The sequence below is a fragment of the Prionailurus bengalensis genome, chromosome X (genome assembly GCF_016509475.1).
Source record: "Prionailurus bengalensis isolate Pbe53 chromosome X, Fcat_Pben_1.1_paternal_pri, whole genome shotgun sequence".
NCBI classification, from domain to species: domain Eukaryota; kingdom Metazoa; phylum Chordata; class Mammalia; order Carnivora; family Felidae; genus Prionailurus; species Prionailurus bengalensis.
The window spans coordinates 97,769,389-97,792,200 of NC_057361.1; the positions used below are offsets into that span (position 1 = coordinate 97,769,389).

Here is a 22,812-nt window from a genome sequence, read left to right on the forward strand (position 1 = left end):
GGTTTGGGCAAGACTTTCTTTGTCATCCTCCTAGCCTTCTGATTCTAGTTCTTTTTTGTTTGTGTGTTTATGTATTTTTGAGAGAGAGTGCAAGCAGAGGACGGGCAGAGAGGGAGGGAGACGGAATCTGAAGCAGGCTCCAGGCTCCGAGCTGTCAGCACAGAGCCCGACGTGGGATCATGACCTAAGCCGAAGTCGGACATTTAACCGACTGCGCCACCCAGGGGCCCCTGATTGTAGTTCTGTCCTTGACTTGCCTGTGTCAACTTGAGTGAGCTCTTGGTCGCTCAGTTTGCTGTTACGTAAAGTGTGGCTAATTAGCTTATTATCTCCAGTGACATTAAAAGAATTAGCTGTTGGTTACAGAGGACTTGAGGGCTGCAGAATGAGAGGTATGCGACAGAGTAATTGCCACTGTTTGATATAGTCCTTATTTTATTTTATTATTTTTAATTAAAATTTTTTTTCGTATGTATTTATTTTGAGAGAGAGAGCACGAGCAGGGGAGGGGCAGAGAGAGAGGGAGAAAGAGAATCTCAAGCAGGCTCCGCACTGTCAGCACAGAGCCTGACCCGGGGCTCGATTCCAGGAACCGTGAGCTCATGACCTGAGCTGAAACCAAGAGCCGAGCACTTAACCGACTGAGCCACCCAGGCGCCCCGATATAGCCCTTATTTTAACAGCTCCCCAGAAGTTGAAACCCCGACATAGAGCCCAGACTCTTAGGATGAGAAGAGATCTTCCAGATCTTTCAGATCTGTCGTTGCAGAGCCTGATTTCCATAGAAATGACTTAAAATTCCTTCCTGTATCAATTGCATTTCGAGCCCGTGAGAAATTGCTTGAAGGGGGTGGCCCCTACCCTAGGAAGGCTGCTGTGTAACTTGTTCAGTTTCGATACAATTATTTGTAGATTGTGTAGTGAGGCAGCCGAGAAGCAGAGTCTTGAGGACAGCTTCATGCTGGTGAGCAGGCGTGCTGGCCGAGAATCAAGGTCGGAGGATTTGCAGGCATCTGTTGTCTCCCCGGATTCATGAGCTACCTACCTCAGTACCCCCATTTAGACATAATTGCAATGTTACAGGAAGTGATTTACTGTAATTTCAGATCCCTTTCCCTCTCTATTGTAATGATGTGCTTTGCTAATATTGGAAGTGGCGGCTGCCACAAAACGTCTTTGCTTGGTGAGGCAGCTGTACGTGAAAAAAAATTTCGCGGACTATAATTTGACTCCGTACCACAAGTGTTTTGCTCTGTGTTTTCCTTTCCCTTGCCACTCTCTTTGTTGCTGGCTATGGACTCTGCAAGTGGATTCTACTCGAGTTTTAGGTTTGAATCACAGGTCAGATTCTAACGGGGTTGTAATTTTCACCTGGGAAATGAGCTTTCATTTGTGCCATGCATGATTACTGTAATAGCTTTGAAACCGGGGTGTTTTGTTCCTTTGGGCACAGTGTGTCGTTTTAGGTTGTCTGGTCTCATCATTTTCATTTATTTATTATTTTTAAAAATTATTTTTGTTAAAAGTTTTTTAAATGTTTGTTTTTGAGAGAGAGAGAGAGAGAGAGACACCGAGCGTGAGTGGGGGAGGGGCAAGGAGAGAGGGAGACACAGAATCCGAAGCAGGCTCCAGGCTCCGAGTTGTCAGCACAGAGCCCCATGCGGGGCTCGAACCCATGAGCTGTGAGATCGCGACCTGAGCCGAAATCGGAGCTTAACCAACTGAGCCACCCAGGCGCCCCGATTTTTATTTTAGAGAGAGAGCACATGCAGGGGAGAGGGGCAGAGGGAAAGGGAGAGAGAATCCTAAGCAGGCTCCATGATCAGCATGGAGCCCGGGCTGATAGGGCTCGATTCCACGACCCTGGGATCATGACCTGAGCCAAAATCAAGAGTCAGATGCTCAGCCGAGCCACCCAGCACCCCTGGTCTCATCATATAAATAACAGATATGAACCATCGTCATGAAAATAAGCAAACATATACAGTTGACTTGAACAGTGCAGGGAAGTGGGGAACGGGTTAGGGGCGCCGACCCCCTGCGCAGTGGAAAATCCCTATGTTAAGTTTTGGCTCCCCGAAAACTTAATTACTGATAACTCGTTGACCTGAAGCCTTATGGATAACATAGCCAGTCAATTAACACATATTTTGTATGTGATGTGTATTATATACTGTATTCTTACAATAGAGAAAAGAAAATGTTATTAAGAAAGTCATAAGGAAGAGAAAATACATTTACAGTATGGTAATGTGTCTAAAAAAAAAAAATCCATGTGTAAGTGGACCCGGGCAGTTCAAAACCACGTTGTTCAAGAGTCAGCTGTGTGTATGTATTTGTGTGTGTATAAAATCAGCACTGTGATTAACGTTTTCCTTATATATGAATCTAGGTTTCTTCAGCTATAGCTCCTGTAAACTTAAATGTAGGTGAATGAAATATGAGAAGTATACATCCTCATATTGTGAGATCACGCACACACACTTTCTGTACCTTCGTAGTAATATTTGCCTGATTGGCGTTGCAAAACAAAGCGATAATTTTCTGTTTGGACTCCTTTCTGTTGATCTGCAAACCCACATGGCCGCTCCCTGAAATAGAAGCCGTAGCATTTACCAGTCTAACCTGTTAGGGTGTTCCTCGCACTGGTATATTTTTGTCATTCGTTCTAAAATCCGTGATTCTGAAACAAGTCGAAATTAATTACGAGCGTATTATTTCTCTTCATTGATTTTCCTAAAAAGAAATGCCCCTTGGGGCGCCTGGGTGGCGCAGTCGGTTAAGCGTCCGACTTCAGCCAGGTCACGATCTCGCGGTCCGTGAGTTCGAGCCCCGCGTCAGGCTCTGGGCTGATGGCTCAGAGCCTGGAGCCTGTTTCTGATTCTGTGTCTCCCTCTCTCTCTGCCCCTCCCCCGTTCATGCTCTGTCTCTCTCTGTCCTAAAAATAAATAAACGTTGAAAAAAAAAATTTAAAAAAAAAAAAAAAAAAAGAAATGCCCCTTAAAATGTATATATATTTGCTTATTCATGCTATGGAAAAATAAATTGTTGGCATTTCAAATACTTGGCCAGAAATTGTCATTTTCGAGAATGATCTTGCCAAATAATACTCTTTCCATAATTAAAGTTCTTCAAATAGTCTGAGACTGTACTGGATAATCAGATGGGTGATTGGAAGTGGCAAGCTTAAATCTTAAAGCCAACTTCTGTAAGGCAAGAAGCATAAGAAAGTGCTTCCTCAATAATCGCCAAGAGCCTGTGTCCCAGCCTCTTTCCATTCCCACCCTGGAATGATGTTAGATCCAGCATCCTGGGGAATTGTACCAGAACAGATGCTTGACACAGTCTCCAGGCTGTGGCTTATTAAAAGAAGCATAGGCTCATCAGAGAGCTCCAAATCCCCCTTCCACCTCTTTGATCAGGTCTAAGGCTTCGTAAGGGAGCCTAGAGGGCCGGCAAGAACAAATCCGACTGTCTACCTCCTTCTCCCCGTTCCTGTGGGTTTTGCTGTGAGTTGGTAGTGAAAGGTTCCTCCGTAATTGTTGTGAATGCCTGATTGCAAATCACAATCCCATTGGGCTTATTGACTCAGATCTCAGCATTCTGGGCACTCGGGGGACAACTGGGAGGCAAGCAGTGACTCTCCCTGTTTCCCTGCAAGTACATTCTAGGCTGGGCTTCCAGAAATGAGGACATGGAACAATATAGGCGAGTCCACTAAGGTGTGCAGGTGAGATGAAAATACATCATGGGGGCTATGTGTATGTATATACATTTTGTATTTTTATTTTTTCGCCGTACATGTCTGTCTTTTTCTTGAAACTTCCAGAATATTTTTGTATTTGTGCTTGGATTTGTGGTGATGTGAATGGAATTATGAGAAGCCACTCATGGTTTTGCAATTAAATGGGGGAAAGGACGCTACGGTGAAACGGACAGTGAGTCAGATACAAAAATGCTTTATAGACTTGACTTTTTAAAAAGCTTATTTTCAGTTATTTTGAGAGAGAGAGAGATAGCAAGCAAGCAGGGGAAGGGCAGAGAGAGAGGGAGACAGAATCCCAAGCAGGCTCCGCACTGTCCGCACAGACCCCCTCCCGTGGGGCTCGAACTCACAAACCATGAGATCGTGACCTGACCCAAAATCAAGAGGTGGGCGCTTAACTGAGCCACCCAGGTGCCCCAATGCCTTATCAACTTTAAAGGGTTAAAACAGGGGCGCCTGGCTGACCCACTCAGAAAAGCACGTGACTCTTGATCTCGGGGTTGTAGGTTCGAGCCCCACGTTGTGTGTAGAGATTCCTTAAAAATCTTTAAAAAAAAAAATAAAGTGTTAAAATGTGTTAAAAAACAAAAAAACAAAAAAAGGTCTTCTCTAGATTAACTGAGAGGAAATCCCTTGGCTTGAACTTTCTCATCTTAAGAAAGTGAAGATAATTGTAATTCCTGATAACTTCTCAGAGCTGTCTGAAGATTGTCCAGATGTAATGACTGTGGCAAGCCCTTCAAGGTTTTTAGTTCGAATAAGCTGTTCAGATGCATTGTATATGTAACAAATGTATCGTTGCTGGGTTTTCCCCTTGTAGGTATTCAAGAGACGGTATTTTTACTTGACTCAACTTCCTGACGGTTCATATATTCTCAATTCCTATAAAGATGAGAAAAATTCAAAAGAATCTAAAGGTTGCATCTACCTGGACGCCTGCATCGACGTTGTTCAGGTAAGGCTTTAGACGTTACCTTTTCTTCTCTTTCTTCTTTTTCTTTTTTTAAACGTTTACTATTTTTTGAGAGAGAAAGAGAGCCCACGCATGCCTGCGCACGTGCGCGCGTGCACACACACACACACACACACACACACACACACGCACTCGCCAGGGAATGGCCGAGAGAGGGAGACAGAGGATCAGAAGCAGGCTCTGTACTGATGCGAGGCTCGAACTCACGAACCTTGAGACCATGACCTGAGCCAGAGTCGGGCGCTTAACCGACTGAGCCAGCCAGGCGCCCCTCCTTCTCTGTCTTGAAGAGGGTTATCAATCAACTATTAAGAACGTCAGCATTTTTCTTGTGGCAGCCCATCTTCCTCAGACATAGATAGGGTCCTTCACTTGTCTACTTAAAACCTCTTGGTTCTTGATTTATTATCTTGCAGTGGGAGAGCTGAACCTCTTACTGTGACCTTACAGGTTACAGTGGTTTGGCCTCACCCCTTATATACAGCTCACGTTATGCTCTACTCCGCTCATGTTGGGATTAGAGGGACTGTCTCTTATTCATGTCTCTGTCCCCTGTAATAATTAGCAGCGTTGTGGACTGAGTAGAGGCTTCGCGAGTGTTTGCTGATTTGAATTACTGAGGGGGGCATGGACAAAGAGGCAATGGGAGACAGGGCAGACAGATGGCGTAAGTAGGAAGTCGATTGGTCAAGAGATGGAGCCATCACTACAGAGCCAGCTGATGAAGAGGCAGGAGATGCTGGTTCAGTGTCCTCATCCTGCCTGAATCTTATTGTCAATCCCACTTACTATGAATTCAACTCAAATGAGATTGTCATGCGGATCGAATAGAACACTTTAAAAAATAACAAGATCTGGGGCGCCTGGGTGGCTCAGTCGGTTAAGCATCTGGGTCTTGATTTTGGCTCAGGTCACGGTCTCACGGTTCATGAGGTTGAGCCCCATGTCGGGCTCTGCGCTGACCGCATGGAGCCTGCTTGGGATTCTCTCCCCTCCCCGCCCTCACCACCACCCCCCCACCCCCCCCACCCTCACCACCCCCCCGCCCTGCCCCTCCCCAGCTTGCACGTGAGTCTGCATACGTGTCTGTGTGGGTGTGTGCACGTGCACGCTCCCTCCCTCTCTCTCAAGATAAACGTTTAAAAAATATATAAAGATCTATGTAAATAAAAGTTACCTATATATAGAAAGCTACAGCTTTCTTATCTTACTGGAATAAGGAAGGTACGTGACTCCTAGATTTTCTCGATTAGCTCCAGTCCAGATTGACCGCCCTTTATAATGTTCCCCGCCGCTGCTTTCTCCTTGCATTTATGATTCCCGCTCCCAAATATTTTCAAATATATAAATCTTGATGATTTGCTACCGCCGTTTGATTTCATGCTTTGCTATACTTTGAAGATGAGAAGGAGGAACTTTGTTGGTTCCTTCTTGAATGATGACCACGTGGTGGAAAATGACTGATTCATGAACCTTTCTTGAAATTAACGCTGAGGTAGTGGGGAGCGGGGAGAGTGTGTCATTTCTTTTGTCATGACAGAGAAGGTGGTAATGTAAAAGAATGTGTCATCATGTTTGAGGAGAGGAGGAGGCTTTTATTTTCCTTCTGTGCTAGTATTCAGCATAGGTCATTCCCATAATTTTTACCGAGAGCCACAATTTAATGTGAACCAACCATAGTCTTCGTTTATGCTACTGTGATGCATTTCATGTTATGCACAGTAACGTGAATTAGGTATCGAAACCTCGTTTTATGGTGTGATATAAAGCAAGTGCCAGGTTTATTTCAAAGCACGTCGAAGCTTGTTTCCAAGGGCTGATTTTGAAAATCTATAAATATGCAAGAAAAACTTTAAGCAGGGTAGAAAGAATTAAAAACATTTGCTTATTTTGATGCTGGTGGTTCGATTCTCTAGATGGGAAAAGGCCTTAAGTGATAATCCTCAGTCAACAAGTCATGTCTTAATGCCAACTTTGTGCGTGTAGCACTGTGCCCAGTATAGAGGGGAATAAAAATGGCACATTTGACATGGTCATTCATCGTCTGGGAGTTTCTGTTTCTTGTCGAAAGAAGCAATTCTTTCATGACGGTATTGACGTGCATATGTGCTGAGCAGAGGTAAAAAATAAACTAATGAAATCTAATATTGAAAAGGTAACTAACTGGACACATGCTTTTTCTTTCTCTTTTCTTCTTTTTCTCTAGTGCCCCAAAATGCGCCGTCATGCATTCGAACTCAAGATGTTAGATAAGTATAGCCACTATCTGGCTGCTGAGACTGAGCAGGAAATGGAGGAATGGTTGCTAACTTTGAAAAAGATTATTCAGATCAATACCGACAGTTTAGTGCAAGAGAAAAAGGAGACGGTAGAAACAACACAAGGTCAGAATTTTTAAATGATTCATTATCGAGGTAGAGCTCTTATCTTTAATCCATGGGAATGTCCTTTGTGTAGGGTAAATACAGAACTCTTAATCTTGAAGGTTGACCTACTTCCTCATTAAAAGTGACTATGGAGGTTGATAGATTTTCTTTCTTTCTTTCTTTCTTTTTTTTTTTTTGTTTTGAAGAGTTGATGTTTCACGGGCTCTGACACATGAAATATCACCAGACTAAAACGGATAGGGAATTCATGGCAGATTGTCAAAAGTCCATTAAAGTTTTCCCCATGCTTTCATAATCAAAATTCTTTGCAGTAAATCTAGTAGGAGAGGATGGGGTGGGAGAGATAGTTAGGATATTCTTCTTAGGTGATTAGTAATGGTCTGCATGGTTTGGAACATCTGCTTTTAATGAATTTGCAGAAGATGAAACTAGCAGCCAAGGAAAAGCCGAGAACATCATGGCCAGCTTGGAAAGGAGTATGCATCCGGAACTGATGAAGGTACATCTTTCTTATGGCAACTTGCCTTCAACTGAGACAGTGCAGGATTAGCTATTAGTTTTAATGCTGGATTCCATTTGGCAATGTCATTTCTGAGTTAAAAACCACAGCAAATTAGTGAAACAGGTAGAGATTGTAAGAGAAAAGTTACACTCCTACAGTTGGATTTACAACTATAAATCCTGCTAACAGTGTAGAATATCTTTTTTTTTCCCCCTAGATGGCAGGAGGTACTGTTAAATTTTTGTGACTTTATTAATGTCATTCATAAAATAAATATTCTTCGTTCAAGGGGTATTGATGCATATTGAACGTGATATTCAGTCGAATGATCTGCATCTGTTAATTTCGTGTGAAAATCACGTATTCTGTCTGTATGTGAACACATACATACGCGTATATGAATAATTTCATCAGAGAAAGATTTTGGTGACCAGACATCATTTGTGTTAATTACTCCACTCTTTGAAGTTCGAAATGAGCTAACTTGGAAAGTGTAGAGGCGATTATCCTACCTATCTTAGTAGGTTACATATTTTACTCTGTGGACTCTATACCATCGTAGAGCAGAAGCTTATACCCCATTTATTCATTTAAATCCTCGTTAAACCTGTTGATATTTTCACTTGATTCTTCTTCTTGGACTACTAAATTACATAAGCTTAGAAGTTATTTTTTTCTACTTGAAATTTACGCTTCTCTTAAAAGAAAAAAAATTTCCCTTCTCTTAAACTTCACAGCAATTTTCCAAAACTTAGGAACACGCTCATGAGCCCCTGATCTAGGTTTTCTGTGATTTTGTAGATTTTAATCTATCCTTTCGGAGTCTTTGACATTCCAGGCTATACAGCCCATTATGTTTTTCCTCAAGCGGTGGAATCGGAATTGTATATGCTATCCCATGGCTAGCACCGTGGGTGTGGAGAAGATAGTGTTTTGTCGTTCGTTTTTCTTTTGCATCCAAATCTCTCATATTCCTTTTTTGTACTGCGGTGGGTTGATCAAGATTCTTGATGTTATGAGAGGCACAAAGAAGGTATAAGAACCTGATCTACAGCTTATCATGGGTCGTAGCAATGGTGACTCTCCACCCAGCACACGTTTTTTAATCTGCATTAAGTTATATGGAACTGGGAAATAGTATATTTTTTGAAGCTCTGTCAGAGGGTAGTTTCACAAACTAGGTATTTTTAAAAAATAATCTCTACACCCACCACGGGGCTTGAACTCACGACCCCCAGATCTGGAATCGCACGCTCTCCCAACTGAGCCAGCCAAGCGCCCCACCTAAACTAGATATTTAAATGTTATTTAATACTGTTTTGAAGGAAATGAAGTAACGTTCGGTGTGTGTATTTTTAATTTTAGTACGGCAGAGAAACTGAACAGCTAAATAAACTCAGCAGAGGGGACGGAAGACAGAATCTCTTTTCTTTTGATTCGGAAGTCCAGGTATCAATGACCTATTTCTTTAAATAATCAAAGAATCATCGCTTAGTCAGGTAAACAACATCTGTGAAATGTTGAAACCATTGATGTTTTGTACCACCGGGTCATACCTGTTGTTCTGTATTTGTCATGTTCACTTTGAACAAGTAGCTTAACAGCTAACTTCCTCAAGAGGACTGTCACATATGCAAATAGTTTGAGACTGAATACACGTTTGTTTTTTTTTCCCCCGTCCTTCCCTATATTCTTTTTAGTTCATCTCACTCCTCAAAAGAGATAAATTAAAGAACCCTTGAAGATGGTGCTGGTACTCTTTTAACCCATTAAATACAAGTGTGATCCAGAGACAGCAGATCTCTGCAGTATAAAGAGGTCCTATGAGAAATGTGGTTGATTTTCCACTCTCGATGTTCATGTCTGGCTTGATCCCACTTCAAGGGGTAATTAGTGCGGGGATGTGCAGGTTTACGGGCAGTTGCGTATTTTAACCTCTTTCGTGAGAGCGAGGCACTTTTTGTACTAAGATCTGTGCACTTCATGTTTAATTCCGTATTTTCTCATTCAAAGGCTGATTTGTTTAAATGGAAAAACTCGACAGTATGTAAGTGTTACAGATATATTTCTTTTTTAAAAAATTCATTTATTTTGAGAGAGAGAAGAGAGTGGGGCAGGGCGAGGGGGAAAGACAGAGAATCCCAAGCAGGCTCCACGCTCCGCGGGGAGCCCGATGCGGGGCTCGATCTCATCACTGTGAGATCATGACCTGAGCTGAAACCAAGAGTCGGACGCTTAACCACCTGAGCCACCCAGGCACCCCTACAAATATTTTTCTTAACATACTTCACGAGAAAATGGAATTATTTGGGGAAAGACGGATTCTTTTTCCACTTTTTTCTAGTGAGATTTATAATGAAAATTTTGGGATTTTTTTTTTTTGAAATCGAAAAGTTTGCATTACATAAATAGCATTTATGTTTTTTTCTCAGTGAAAATAGATCAGAAAAATATAATTTGGGGAAGACCTGATTTTGTTTCTGCTTCGCACGGTTTTTTAATTTTTTTTTTTTAATTTGACACGGGAAAAGTATATAGTCTATCAATAATGCAGGCATTTTTCCTTAATAAAAATACCATATGAGAAAATAATTTTGGAGGAAAAATTTTAAAACCTGTTTTATTTCCTTTTTTCTTTTTTTTTTAAGTTTATTTATTTATAAATGTTTATTTATTTTTGAGAGAGAGCACAAGTTGGGGAGGGCAGAGAGAGAGAGAGAAAGAGAGAGGGAGACACAGAATCTGAAGCAGGCTCCAGGCTCTGAGCTGTCAGTGGAGGGCCCGATGTGGGGCTCAAACTCACAAAAACCGTGAGATCATGACCTGAGCCGAAACCGAGCGTCGGATGCTTAACCGGCTGAGCCACTCAGGCACCCCTGTCCTACTTTTTTTCCGTAGCAATATTAGATTGCTTGCGTAAGTTATGTGATTTAAATAAAAGGGGGGGTACAGTAGGACCTTCGGAGTACTGGTTCTTAGATACTCATTCAGAAAGTTGCTGATTCCAAACAAGCCTGAGCCTTTCATAGAGCCCCGCCGACTCCCACTCCCCCCCCCCCCCCCCGCCACACGATTGGGCTCTAATTGGACATGTCAGGCTCTTTCCTTGTATACAAAGAAGCCAATTGACTGTGGTTGAAACTCAATCCAGTATCTTTAAAAAATTTGTGGTGTAGTGTTTTTGTGGTCATGGAACTGAACTCAAGCATAAAAGCAGTTATCAGTGAGCTACAATCGTCGGTGAAGAATTCACCATTGCAGTGACACTTGGACGCCCCAAACGGTTGATTTTAATGTAGGGAAGGCAGTGTCCTTGCAGAGAAATCTGTGTCGTATGTGTTGCGTCCCTTTGCTGGGTGAAGTGCCGCCATCCTATGCTATCAGCCTTCTCTTTTGACCCCAGTACGATGTCTTGAGAGAGACTCTCTACCCCCGACCTTAGAGCATAAAGACCACCTCGGCAGACCTGCGGGAAGGCTCTGTGTCCCAGCGTCTGTACTTGGAGGGCCTCAGAAGGGAAAGGATTTGGGGGCTGGGGTGGTTTAGTCCAGTTTTCCTCACATTCCGCTGTCTCAGGAAGATAGAAAGGAGAGCAGATAAATGGGCGGAAATTAGAATTGATCTCCATGGCAATGACTGGCCTCAGCCGGCTTTACAGATAAGTGTTAAGAGGGAGCTGTCCAGTCCCACACATTTGTGCTCGGTTTGTAGATAAATAGACTCGGGAGGAAAAGGGGGCTTTCAGGTACGAATGTTCTATGTAGGCCCGGTTGCCGATCTTCTGGTCTAGTGAGCTGTGCCCCAATCCATGCATCCCCTCCCGTTGTCACTTTTCGAAGCAGACGCCTCTCCCTCTGTTCATCATTTAAACGTAGGTGGTCCCCGGGGTCTAGTTACCACTGACTCCCGAATTCACATCTCCAGCCCAGACCCCTGCTATTTTCCCAGCCGCTTCGTAACCTCACTCCAACCGAACACATCCCACACTGAGCTCACCGTCTCTACTCCCCCTCCCCCCACATCTGCTATTCTTTTTTATTCCGCAGCTGAGTTCCTAACAGCACAGTCAATTAGGGACCACCGTGTTATTCTGGATGCCTCGCATGTCCATTCGTGGCACTTTTGCCCCCCTGCACACCTCATAAAAGACAACAACAAAAAAATCTCTATCATCCTGGAATGTATGTTTTGTGGGGAAGGCCCGTCACCACTAAGTACATACCAAAAAAAGTCGTGTTAGCAAACTTAAATCAAGGAAAGGGAGTGTATAGACTGTCAGAGTGTGCAGTTCTCTATAGGGAGTGAAGGAAGGTCTCTGTGGAAATGCCAATTGACCGGAGACATGAATGAAATTAGGGAGTAAGGCATGCATCTGACAGAACAGCAAGTGCAAAGGCCCTGAGGCGGGAGTGTACTTGGGGTCTTGGAGAAATAAACAAGGAGGCCAGTGTGGCTGGAACAGAGCATGGGGGTGGGGGGGAGGCAAGAGTGGTGGGGGATGGGGTCAGAGGAGTTGGGGGAGGTAGGGACTCACGTCGTATAGGGCTTTGTCGGCCGTGGTACAGACCTGTGACTTCTCCAATGCCTTAGATCAGAGTCTCATCATCTCCCTCTAGGATTTCTCTGTCGGTGTTTGAACCTTAGTGTAAGAGCTCTCTACAAAGGCTTACCGAGTGAAAAAAATAAAATAAAAAGTTCAAATGAAGTATGAATGGAAAACTGTAGGATTCTGCGGTTTTTACTTAAAGACCTATATTCCTGTGAATCCTCTTTTTAACAAAATGACTTCTTCTCCTCTGTTTTGTAGAGGTTGGACTTTTCAGGAATCGAGCCTGATATAAAGCCATTCGAGGAAAAGTGCAATAAACGTTTCCTGGTAAACTGCCATGATTTAACTTTCAATGTCTTGGGTCAAGTTGGAGACCATGCAAGAGGACCAGCCACAAATGTATGTATGACTTGAGGAAATGCTGTTTTTGCTTTGCCACTAGAACGAATTTATGGGATGAAAATTCCATTGCTATACGCTGTGATAGATTTGACACGGAGGCATTTCGTGTCGTTTGGCATTTCTCTTTTGCCAAAATATGAATATGGTCTCGTCTTGAGAGGATTCCCGAACGTCTTGACCTATTCAAAACAGCAGACAGAGTAGGGTGTTGACGTTCACAAGGGACATGTCCCCAGAACCTGCAGTCAGCTAGCCTCACTCGTTCTCCTCGAGTGAGTTCATTTTGTTCTTCACCGAAAACTGTAATTAGCAGCTGTCACGGATCATTTGAATTACTCAGAAATACTTGCAACTGTAAATGTTAAATCCCCAAAGAGACGGCGTTTTCTGTTCATCTTTAGTTTTTGGTCCTGGCTTTGTCTTTGAAAAGTATCCACAGTGAGGATTTAGTCCCTTCCAAAGTAGCTGCAAGGCACCAGCAGACTTTCTGTGGATAAAGGGTTAATCTTTATGCCGTTTGGCACAAAATCGCTCTTTGTGACCGGCTTTCAAATGCCATCTGTAGGGAGGAATCGTGGCCTTCCCAAACTGCTGACGGGGCAAAGCTTTTGTCAAGTAATTTGATGTTGATGGATATTAGCACTTATTAAATGGATCATCAAGTAAGCGGTAGCATAACAAAAGGGAAGATTTAGGTCTATTCTACAATATTGGCATTATTTCTCGGTAATGTCAGTACACCTACCGAGGATTACATTTTATTCATAGAGCAATTGGCGTGCTTTAAATGTGCCTTCGGAGTCGGACGCATTAGGAAAAACATGCGACTTGTAAAATTATTTACGCCCGACAAAAGCGAACATTGGATAGCCTGTTATTTTAGAATACTCTTTCTTATATGCAAACGAGCCCGAAAGCCATCGTAGCTGTTGTACTCAGAAAAGAACCGTAATCACCGCGCCTCGAGGAATAAAAACATTGTTTTGTCGTGCGTCTTCCCTCCCGCACCCCACTGAAAGGTCTCCCCTTCAACATGCCCGTGTTTTCATTGCAGGTTGAACCCTTTTTTATCAATCTCGCTTTGTTCGATGTGAGGAACAATTGTAAGATTTCAGCTGACTTCCACATAGACCTGAATCCCCCGCCTGTCCGTGAAATGCTGTGGGGTGCTTCTGCGCAACTGGCCGCCGACGGACACCCGAGAAGCTCTTTACCAGAGTCTTTTATTCATGGAATTGCAGAATCCCAGTTACGCTACATCAAGCAGGTAGAGCGCGATCTCCTAGCGTTCGGAATAAGAAACGGAAAGCCCCTCGGGTGGTTTCATCCGCTCACACGATGCTTTCTGCTTTCGTGGGCGTCCCTTGTAAAGGGGTGTGGCTAGATGTTTTCCCCTGGGGACTGACGTTAGAGGGACAGGATGGAAACCAGCACGCGCCGGTAGTGGGTCAGCGAAGTCGCCTTTTCAGCGGGGCCGAGACGGGAGTCTCAGAGGAAGTATCCTGTGAGCTGGAGAACGAAGGTGACGCGGACAGGCACAGACACACGGCCACACTCGGGCACACTTCTGAGCAAGGCAGTAGGTGCCTGAAAGGCCAGTTTCTCTGAAGAAAGAAATTGACCCGACGATCATCTCCTGTCCCTAATTCCCATTTCCATTAGGAGCAGGTAGCTTGTGTTTGCTTTTGGTTTTTGTCTTGGTGCGCAGTCTTTATTTCAGAGATTTCTTAAGACACCATTAGGTTTTTCCTTAGGTTTTGTTTTGTTCTTTAATTTTTGAGGGAGGGAGAGAGAGACAGAGATTGCAAGCGGGGGAGGGGCAGAGGGCGAGGGGGACACTGACAGCAGTGAGCCCGATGCGGGGCTCGAACTCAAAAAATCATAGGCTCATGACCTGAGCTGAAGGTAGACGCTCAACCGACTGAGCCACCCAGACGCCCCTTCCTCAGATTAAAAAAAATGGTTTTTTTTGAGTTTTATTTAAGTAATCCCTGCACCCAGTGTGAGGCTCGAACCCACAACCCCGAGATCAAGAGTCACGCGCTCTTCTGACTGAGCCGGCTTTGTGCCCCCACATTAGATTTTTCCTTAGGACATGAGCAGAGGTCACCCCCTTGCGGAAACTTAGGAACTGTGTACAGAACTTTACAGAACAGAGGATAACACTGTAGCCGAAGCCTGACTATGGATCCAAGAATGGAGTTCCCAGCAGACTCCATGAAGAAGAGGAAATTAGGCAAGGAAGGGAAGGTGCCCATCTGAATGAAACTTCGGCCACCATCAGGGCAAGTCTTGTGATGGTCACAGACTGGAGGCTCTGTTTCCGGAAGGTTCGAGAACAGCCTAGGGGTTCCATGTGTCTATCTGGCTACACCCCTGGCTGAGGTGCCATTAAGGTCAGTGTCCCTCAAATTCCTGGCCAGCCAACCCCCCTACAGCAAAAGGTCCCCACAGATTCCTCCAGAAATTATTCCTGTCGGTGGCTTGGCGGTGGATGCCCCCGAGCCAGTCTCCCATGTTGTCTGGAATCTGGAAGCTTCATTTGTGAGCTGGCAGTGGTCATGCTGACTCCACATGAATAGGTAGTTTTAATGGAGCATAAAGGGTCTTTATAACGAGGAGTTCTGGTTGCAGAGCAACGGGAGGGAGCTGCTCATGTCACATATGTAATGCTGTGCCCTTCTGTCCTGTCTGGTGCAAAGAAGCCCCTTCACAAGGAGCCTGACGCTTCCCTGCCATTTTGACCTCTGACCAGACTGGCAGCCATGAGAGGTTAGGCAGAGCAGAACTGATGGTCTTCCTTCTCGACTTTTGCAACTCAAAGGAAAATAGAATGTAGCATAGAGTTTAAGTTTCTGCTTTCTTCTTTTCAACGTTTATTATTGAGAGAGAGAGAGAGAGAGAGAGAGAGAAAATGCGAGTGGGGGAAGGGCAGAGAGAGAAGGAGACACAGAATCTGAAGCAGGCTCCAGGCTCCGAGCCGTCAGCACAGAGCCTGATGTGGGGCTCGAACCCACGAACTGTGAGATGATGGCCTGAGCCGAAGTCAGACACTCAACCACCCAGGCGCCCCTAAATTGCTTTTTGTTAATGTATATTTGTTTGGTTTTGAGAGAGAGAAAGACAGAGCATGAGTTGGGGAGGGGCAGACAGAGAGGGAGACACAGAATCCGAAGCAGGCTCCAGGCTCCGAGCTGTCAGCACAGAGCCCGACTCTGGGGTTGGAACCCACGAACCGTGAGATCATGACCTGAGCCGAAGTCGGACGCTTAACCGACCGAGCCACCCAGGTGCCCTTCTTTTTTTTAATGTTTATTTATTTTTGAGAGAGAGAGAGAGAGAGTCAGGGAAGGGCAGAGAGGGAGAGGGAGGGGGAAAGAATCCTAACCAGGCTCCACACTTTCAGCGCAGGGCCCGATGTGGGGCTCGAGCTCATGAACCATGAGATCATGACAGCTGAAATCAAGAGTCGGAGGCTCAATCGACCGAGCCAGCCAGGCGCCCTCTGGGTCACTCACGTCCTTAAAGGCTCTTATAGTATTCCATTGACGTACCTAACCAGGATATTTGTAATTTGGGGGTGTCGTAAATAACACTGCTTTGAACGTCCACGTGCACACATGTTAGCTCGCTTGCTGAGTTATCTCCTTAGAATAAATACCAGGCATCCGGGTTTCCTGGGTTCAGGATTATGCTCACTGGTACAGATTGCTGCATTCTGGGGGAAGACTTTACAGTGAACTTCCCCCTTTGGGCTTTCCCCATGTTGCCTCTTAGTTTGTTGCTCAGATTATACTTATCACGTATGTGAACATATGTTCACTACTGCAGCATATGCTTCTGAAAGAGATTGAGCATTCGACTTCGGCTCAGGTCATGATCTCAAGGTTCGTGAGTTCGAGCCCTGCATCGGGACGGCTCGCTGCGTCAGTGCAGAGCCTGCTTCGGATCCTCTGTCCCCCTCTCTCTTTGCCCCTCCCCTGCTGGCTCTCTCTCTCTCAAAAATAAACAAACATTTAAAAAAAGACATTGAGGGGCACCTGCATGGCTCCGTCGGTTAAGCGTCAGACTTCGGCTCAGGTCACGATCTCCTAGTTTGTGGGCTCGAATCCCACGTCGGGCTCTGTGCTGACAGCTCAGAGCCTGAAGCCTGCTTCAGTTTCTGCCTCTCTCTCTGCCCCTCCCCTGCTCACACTGTGTCTCTCTCTCTGTCTCTCAAAAAAAAAAAAAAAAATGAACATTATAAAAAAATTTTTTTTAAATAAATTTAAAAAAGATTGAGCAAATACAGCGTAAAAGTATTTAAGAGTCTGCTACAGAATTTTGCGTAAAATTTCCTGCACCATATCAAAGAAGTCCTTTGAAGCCAATGATGTATTTACCATATTACTTCCCCATTGCTCAGCTTGTATGTTCAAGGCATGGAGTTGTAATTGTGGTCGTGGGCATCATCCCACCTGTAATCTAGGTCAGGAAGAAAAGCAGCAGGTTTTTGTTTTTTTGTTTTTTTTTTCCAATATCTCTGGTATGCCAGAATTTTCCATTGGGGTCTCATGCAATCATCACAGTCTTGTGAAATAGTATCATTACTGCTGTTGGGGAGGTGAGGGAAGGACAGATCGGGAGGTGAAGTAAGCTGGCCACCATAACGTGGTCACAGAGTGGGGAAGGCAGGATTGGAACCAAGGTCGGGCCGAAAGACCCCAATCGACAATGTCTGGAACAACGTAAGTAAGGGCTGCGGCCTCTAACGCAGTGGTAGGAGACGCATTCGGGAACGCAAGGAGGGTTCAGGGGTCGGGAGTTAACGTAGAGGGGGCTGCGCGGAAGATGTGGGGCTTGACAGAAACCTCAGGAATACGTGAGAGGTGAGAAGGGGACAGCGATGGGCAGTGGCCCTAAATGGCTTTATCGTCTTGCACCCTTTTCAGGTCAGCTGATGATGATACCAGGAGGCGGTCATTTACTCCAATTAGTTGAACATTCTATTTTGGAGAAGTCCCCCCCCCCCCCCCCCCCCCCCCGCCGACTTCTTCCCATTTACGACTAGGAAACCGTGCTGTGTCAGAGAGAGACTGGATGTTAGCAGGTCGGAGTCCAAATCCCAGCTTGTCGGTTCTTGAGCAGTAACAACAAGTTAAGCACTTCTTGGCGCCATTGTGTTTCTCTTGCTCCTTTACAGAGTCCCATTTTACAGATGAGCACACTGAGGCACAGAGCCCTCCAGGAGTAGCTTGCCCAAAGTCCCAGAACTTGGAAGATGAAGGACAGGACCCGAAACTGGCTCTGGCCAGTTTCAAAGGCCAGGTTTTTACCCCTGTACTGTACTGCTTCCGTGTCACCCTAGAAAGAGGGAAACTACCCAGTTCCCCAGGCATTTCCAGAAAGGACTGTTGGGCAGCTCCGTCCTTTCCAGCAGGGCTATTCAGATGGCAGCATTATCTATAGGAAGAGGCAGCTCCCAGGGTTTGGTGGACGGTGGGTGTTTGGGGGCCATTCTAGGCCCTCCATTGCCACCTGTTCATTGGAGTCTTTCTCTCCAGTGGCTTCCCTGAGGACCGACAGGGTGACCACAGGAGAAGGAAGGAGTTGGATCCATCGAGTAGTTCTGCCTCCCTGACATCAAACAGTCACTATGACCAGTCCCTTTATTCTCAGTTGCCTGGCACTTTCTTCCCAGATGCCCTGACAGAGCTCGGCCCCCCGTGTCTCCCAAGGTCAGACCTGATTTACTTTGGGTTGGGGTTGTGGGGGAGATGCTGACTCGTGGGGGCCTGCCTCCCTGTGGCTGTGTGGGCTCCCCCCCTGGCGGGGGGACCAGTTGTTGGGCTGGTGAAAGGGTACAGACTCCCCCCTCCCCCAAAGCCTTGCCGTGCTATGGGGTATGTAAGTGCCGGGCACTGGGATGGGGGGACTTGACCCACTCTTTAGAGGGAGAGGGGCACTGAAGTGGGTTAGAATTACCCTGGGGCTGGGGGCAGGCACACCCATGCCTCCTTGGTGGGAAAGGATGGCTGGGCCAGAGGCCTTGTCTACAAGGGCCAGACTCGCAGCCCATATGGCATTCCCGGGCACTCTCTGGCTACCCTTCTGTGTTCTGGGGGCAGGGAGAGGGCACCTCGCTCTCTGAAAGCACCTTGCTCCTCGCCACTGTCAGAGTTTTCCAAATTCTAATACTCCTTGCTGGCATCCGTGTGGGAAGATGCTCAGCGTCCTGGGGAAGGAGAATAGCAGGTGCTCAGTGAGCGTTAGCTGTCACAATAACCAGTGTTGCTGTTCTCATCCGGCCTCGTTGTGTGAGATGTCGGATGCGTGCGCTCCAGGGCTGAGGCAGCATAGCCTGGGCTATATGTATAGTCTGGAAGCCGTGGTTGCCAGGCTCCTCTGCCCCTCCCCAACTCATGCTCTGTCTTTCTCTCTCTCAAAACCATCCGGGACAGCTAGGTGACAACCGTGAAGGGTGAGACTGCACTCTGTGCTGTTGAGCATACGTTCTGCAAGGTCAGCAGGGGCTAGCTGCCAGGCGCCTCTCCACGCCCGAGCAGCATGTTCCTGGGAGTACCAGAGATCCAGGGGCGCCTGGGTGGCTCAGTGGGTTAAGCGTCTGACTCTGGTTTCGGCTCAGGTCGTGATCTCAACGGTTCGTGTGTTCAAGCCCAGCTTTGGTCTCTGTGCTGACAGTGCGGAGCCTGCTTGGGATTCTGTCTCTCCCTCTCTCTCTCTCTCTCTCTCTGCCCCTCCCCTGCTCGTGCTCTCCCTTTCAAAATGAATTAAATTAAAATTAAAAAAAAAAAAAGAAACCAAGTTCTGTGACCTTGCAGTGCTTTGGGCCACTTTAGTAGTGACTGGGTACCTAATGTGCAGTACATGGAAACCATACAGGAAATCTTTGGAATAGCTATTACCATCCTCGGCCCCATTTTGCAGATGAGAAACCCGAGGCATAGACACAGGACGTGACTTGCCTAAACCTATAAATTTTTTTTTTCAACGTTTATTTATTTTTGGGACAGAGAGAGACAGAGCATGAACGGGGGAGGGGCAGAGAGAGAGGGAGACACAGAATCGGAAACAGGCTCCAGGCTCTGAGCCATCAGCCCAGAGCCCGACGCGGGGCTCGAACTCACGGACCGCGAGATCGTGACCTGGCTGAAGTCGGACGCTAAACCGACTGCGCCACCCAGGCGCCCCAACTTGCCTAAAAACCTATAAATGGTGGAGCCAGAATTTCAACCCAGGAAATTTGACTCCCAAGCAGTTTTTAACCACTTCCTTCCCTGCTCGAGGCTTGGGAATTCAAAGGTGAATCTGCCGTTCTTAGGGTCCTTACAAGTCGTTGGATTTGCAGGGGAATGACTGGGGGTCTTACACTGAGTTTTCTCCTCTTTGCTGTATGCTGTAGAGTGTTCTCTCCAGAGCAGATGAGATAATGTGTCTGAAATGTTTTGAAAACTGGAACGCATGATCTTAACACAGTTGGTAATATACCAAGTAGCAAAATAAAACTTGGTAGAGTCCCAATGATGGCTTTTTCCATTTGAATTCATTTGCGCGGCGCTCCTTGGAACAACAGACATAACCAACTAACAGGCTGTTTGGCAGATAATGTATTTGGAAGGAGCCGAGCTGGACAGCGGATGACATGGTCGTTTCACATGTATTCATAGGAAACGTAAGGGGCGCCTGGGTAGCTCGGTTGAGCCTCTGACTTCAGCTCAGGTCACGATCTCACGGTCTGTGGGTTCGAGCCCCACGTCGGGCTCTGTGCTGACGGCTCGGAGCCTGGAGCCTGCTTCAGATTGTGTCTCCCTCTCTCTCTGCGCCTCCCCTGCTCATGCTCTCTCTCTGTCTCTCTCTCTGTCTCTCAAAAATAAACATTAAAAAAAAATTAAAAAGAAAAAAGAAAACGTACGTAACTTTGGTCGCGTCTGCGTTCGTGTCCTCAAATGGAGCGTGCAGGAGAAAACGACATTTTGGATCCTCTGTCCCCACATTGAAAGCTGGAGCTCTTTAACTGCAGTGAAGTATTTTATTTTCTTCCTCTCAGCTGCAATTAGTATTAATTGTGAGTGAATTGCTCTGGAGTTACGCACAGCTACTTTTGAAAAGGCATATCCAGTCCTTCTCAAGTGGAGTCCACTTGAGAAGTGCACACTATTTTAGCACATGCCGACGAAGCCGAACAATACGCGCTGTCTTAATTAGGCCGAAGAATGTACCTTGCAGACACAGCCAAACACAAGAGGCTAAGCCGCAATGGTGACAGCTGCCCCTCAGGGACTACTAGATGTGAAGTTGGTGACAAAGTAGAAAACCTGAGGGTGCCTGGGTGGTGCGGTCTGTTAAGCATCCAACTCTTTTAAAAAATTTTTTCATGTTTATTTTGGAGAGAGAGAGAGAGACAGACAGACAGACAGACAGACAAATAGAGAGCAAGCAGGGGAGGGGCAGAGAGAGAGGCAGACACAGAATCAGAAGCAGGCTCCAGGCTCCAAGCTGTCAGCACAGAGCCCAACGCGGGGCTCGAACTCACGAACCGCGAGATCATGACCTGAGCTGAAGTCGGACGCTTAACCAACTGAACCAGGTCCCCAAGCATCTGACTCTTGATCTCGGCTCAGGTCACGATCTCAAGGTCCGTGAGTCTGAGCCCCGCATCGGGCTCTGTGCTGGCAGCACAGAGCCTGTTGGGAATTTTCACTCCCTCTCTCTCCCTCTCCCCCACTTGTGCCCTCTCTCTCTCTCTCTCTCTCTCTCTCTCTCTCTCTCTCTCAAAATAAATAAACATTAAAAAAATTTTAAAAATAGAAAATCTGTTTTGAAAGAAGTATGGGGAGTTTTAGAAACTGTATGAAAGGAAACGCTGTCTATTTTCAGGGTCCTGGACACGACCCTGTGTTGAATGTCAACATGCTATGCTAAACACACTACTAGGAACCATTAGCCACGCAACTATATGTATGAAGTTACATAAAAACATCTAATGGAAGCCATTTTTTTTCCCCAGGGAATTTTCTCGGTGACGAATCCACATCCTGAAATTTTTCTAGTTGCGAGAATTGAAAAGGTGCTCCAGGGAAACATTACACACTGTGCAGAACCCTACATCAAAAATTCAGACCCAGCAAAGGTATTTATAAAGACCGTTTGCGAGCGTTTCAGCCTAATGTAAAAATTGCGTTTTCCTGGTGTTTTTGACGGTATTGTTAATGAACCCCCAAGAAAACCTCATTCTCTCAATACACGGTATATTCTGGAAATACTGTATGCTATGTGAGTATGCATGCTAAGCTTGAACGTGACTTTTGTCCGTTTTATGTTCTGTTTACTTGACAGTCTGATTTCTGGTTGCTTATCAAAGTAAGAGCTAAAGGCTTTTAGGCGACATCTGTTCATTGACGCCGTATCCTTGGCGATAGCTGTTCTTTATTTCCAGCCCTCACATACAGCCCTAGAATGACAGAGCTGGGAAGTCCGGCCCCGCAGTTCCCAAATGCCGGTCTGCACTGAAATTTCCTCCTGTCTGTGATACGAGGGGCTGCCCTTTATTCTGAGATTTTTGTTCTTCCTACGTTTGAAACATCACACCGATGAGTCTTTTCGTGAAATGTTGGCATTTTAAACGGTAGCGATGGTTTTTACTGCTGGGTGTCTTCAGATGGCATGTAATCATCCAAAGGTCTGGATCACGAAATCCGCACTTTGGCAATCGGCGACGTGGTCCTTTCCCCTCATTTTATAAATGAGAAGACGGAGGCCCAGAGAGGGGAAGCGTTCATGGCACAGCTCATTAGCTGTGCTAATTTGTGTGTTTGGGGGTGGGGGGGAGTCTCCAGGACGTAGATAAAGGCCTGCTAGCATTTCACATCCCAAGGGATAAGCATCCAGCCAGCGTTTCACAGCCTGTTGAGACTCTATGGGCCGTTAATCTTTTGTCATCTCCTAGTGCCTGCGCAAACAGCAGCTCCTTGCCTAACTAAACTAATTGCATTGACTCTTGGTCACTCGGCTTTTATCTTGGGAGTAGAAAGGTCAACTGTATTGAGAACAAACTTCTCCCAAGAATAATGAATGTCTGCCTGCTCGTGTGTGAAAGGAAACACACATTAGACCTGCTCAGAATTTCCCCACTACGGGTCTTTGGTACAAAACGTGCCCTACATCTATTTCCATCCAATGAGAAAACACAAAACTCTTAAGAAAACGTTGGCCCTGGAAGGTGGGTAGCATTGT

The 22,812-nt window shown here is 45.8% G+C and overlaps 1 protein-coding gene across 3 annotated transcripts in view; it reads left to right on the forward strand.

The window, feature by feature from the left end:
* DOCK11 (dedicator of cytokinesis 11) overlaps positions 1–22,812 on the forward strand; it is a 204,439-nt gene that overhangs the window by 64,616 nt on the left and 117,011 nt on the right. For all 3 annotated transcript variants that reach the window (XM_043571394.1, XM_043571397.1, XM_043571396.1), the window contains exons 7-13: positions 4,587–4,721; positions 6,946–7,123; positions 7,546–7,625; positions 8,994–9,077; positions 12,436–12,576; positions 13,634–13,846; positions 21,587–21,709. In XM_043571394.1, coding sequence (XP_043427329.1) covers positions 4,587–4,721; positions 6,946–7,123; positions 7,546–7,625; positions 8,994–9,077; positions 12,436–12,576; positions 13,634–13,846; positions 21,587–21,709 — 954 coding nt within the window. The remainder of the gene's footprint in view (positions 1–4,586; positions 4,722–6,945; positions 7,124–7,545; positions 7,626–8,993; positions 9,078–12,435; positions 12,577–13,633; positions 13,847–21,586; positions 21,710–22,812) is intronic.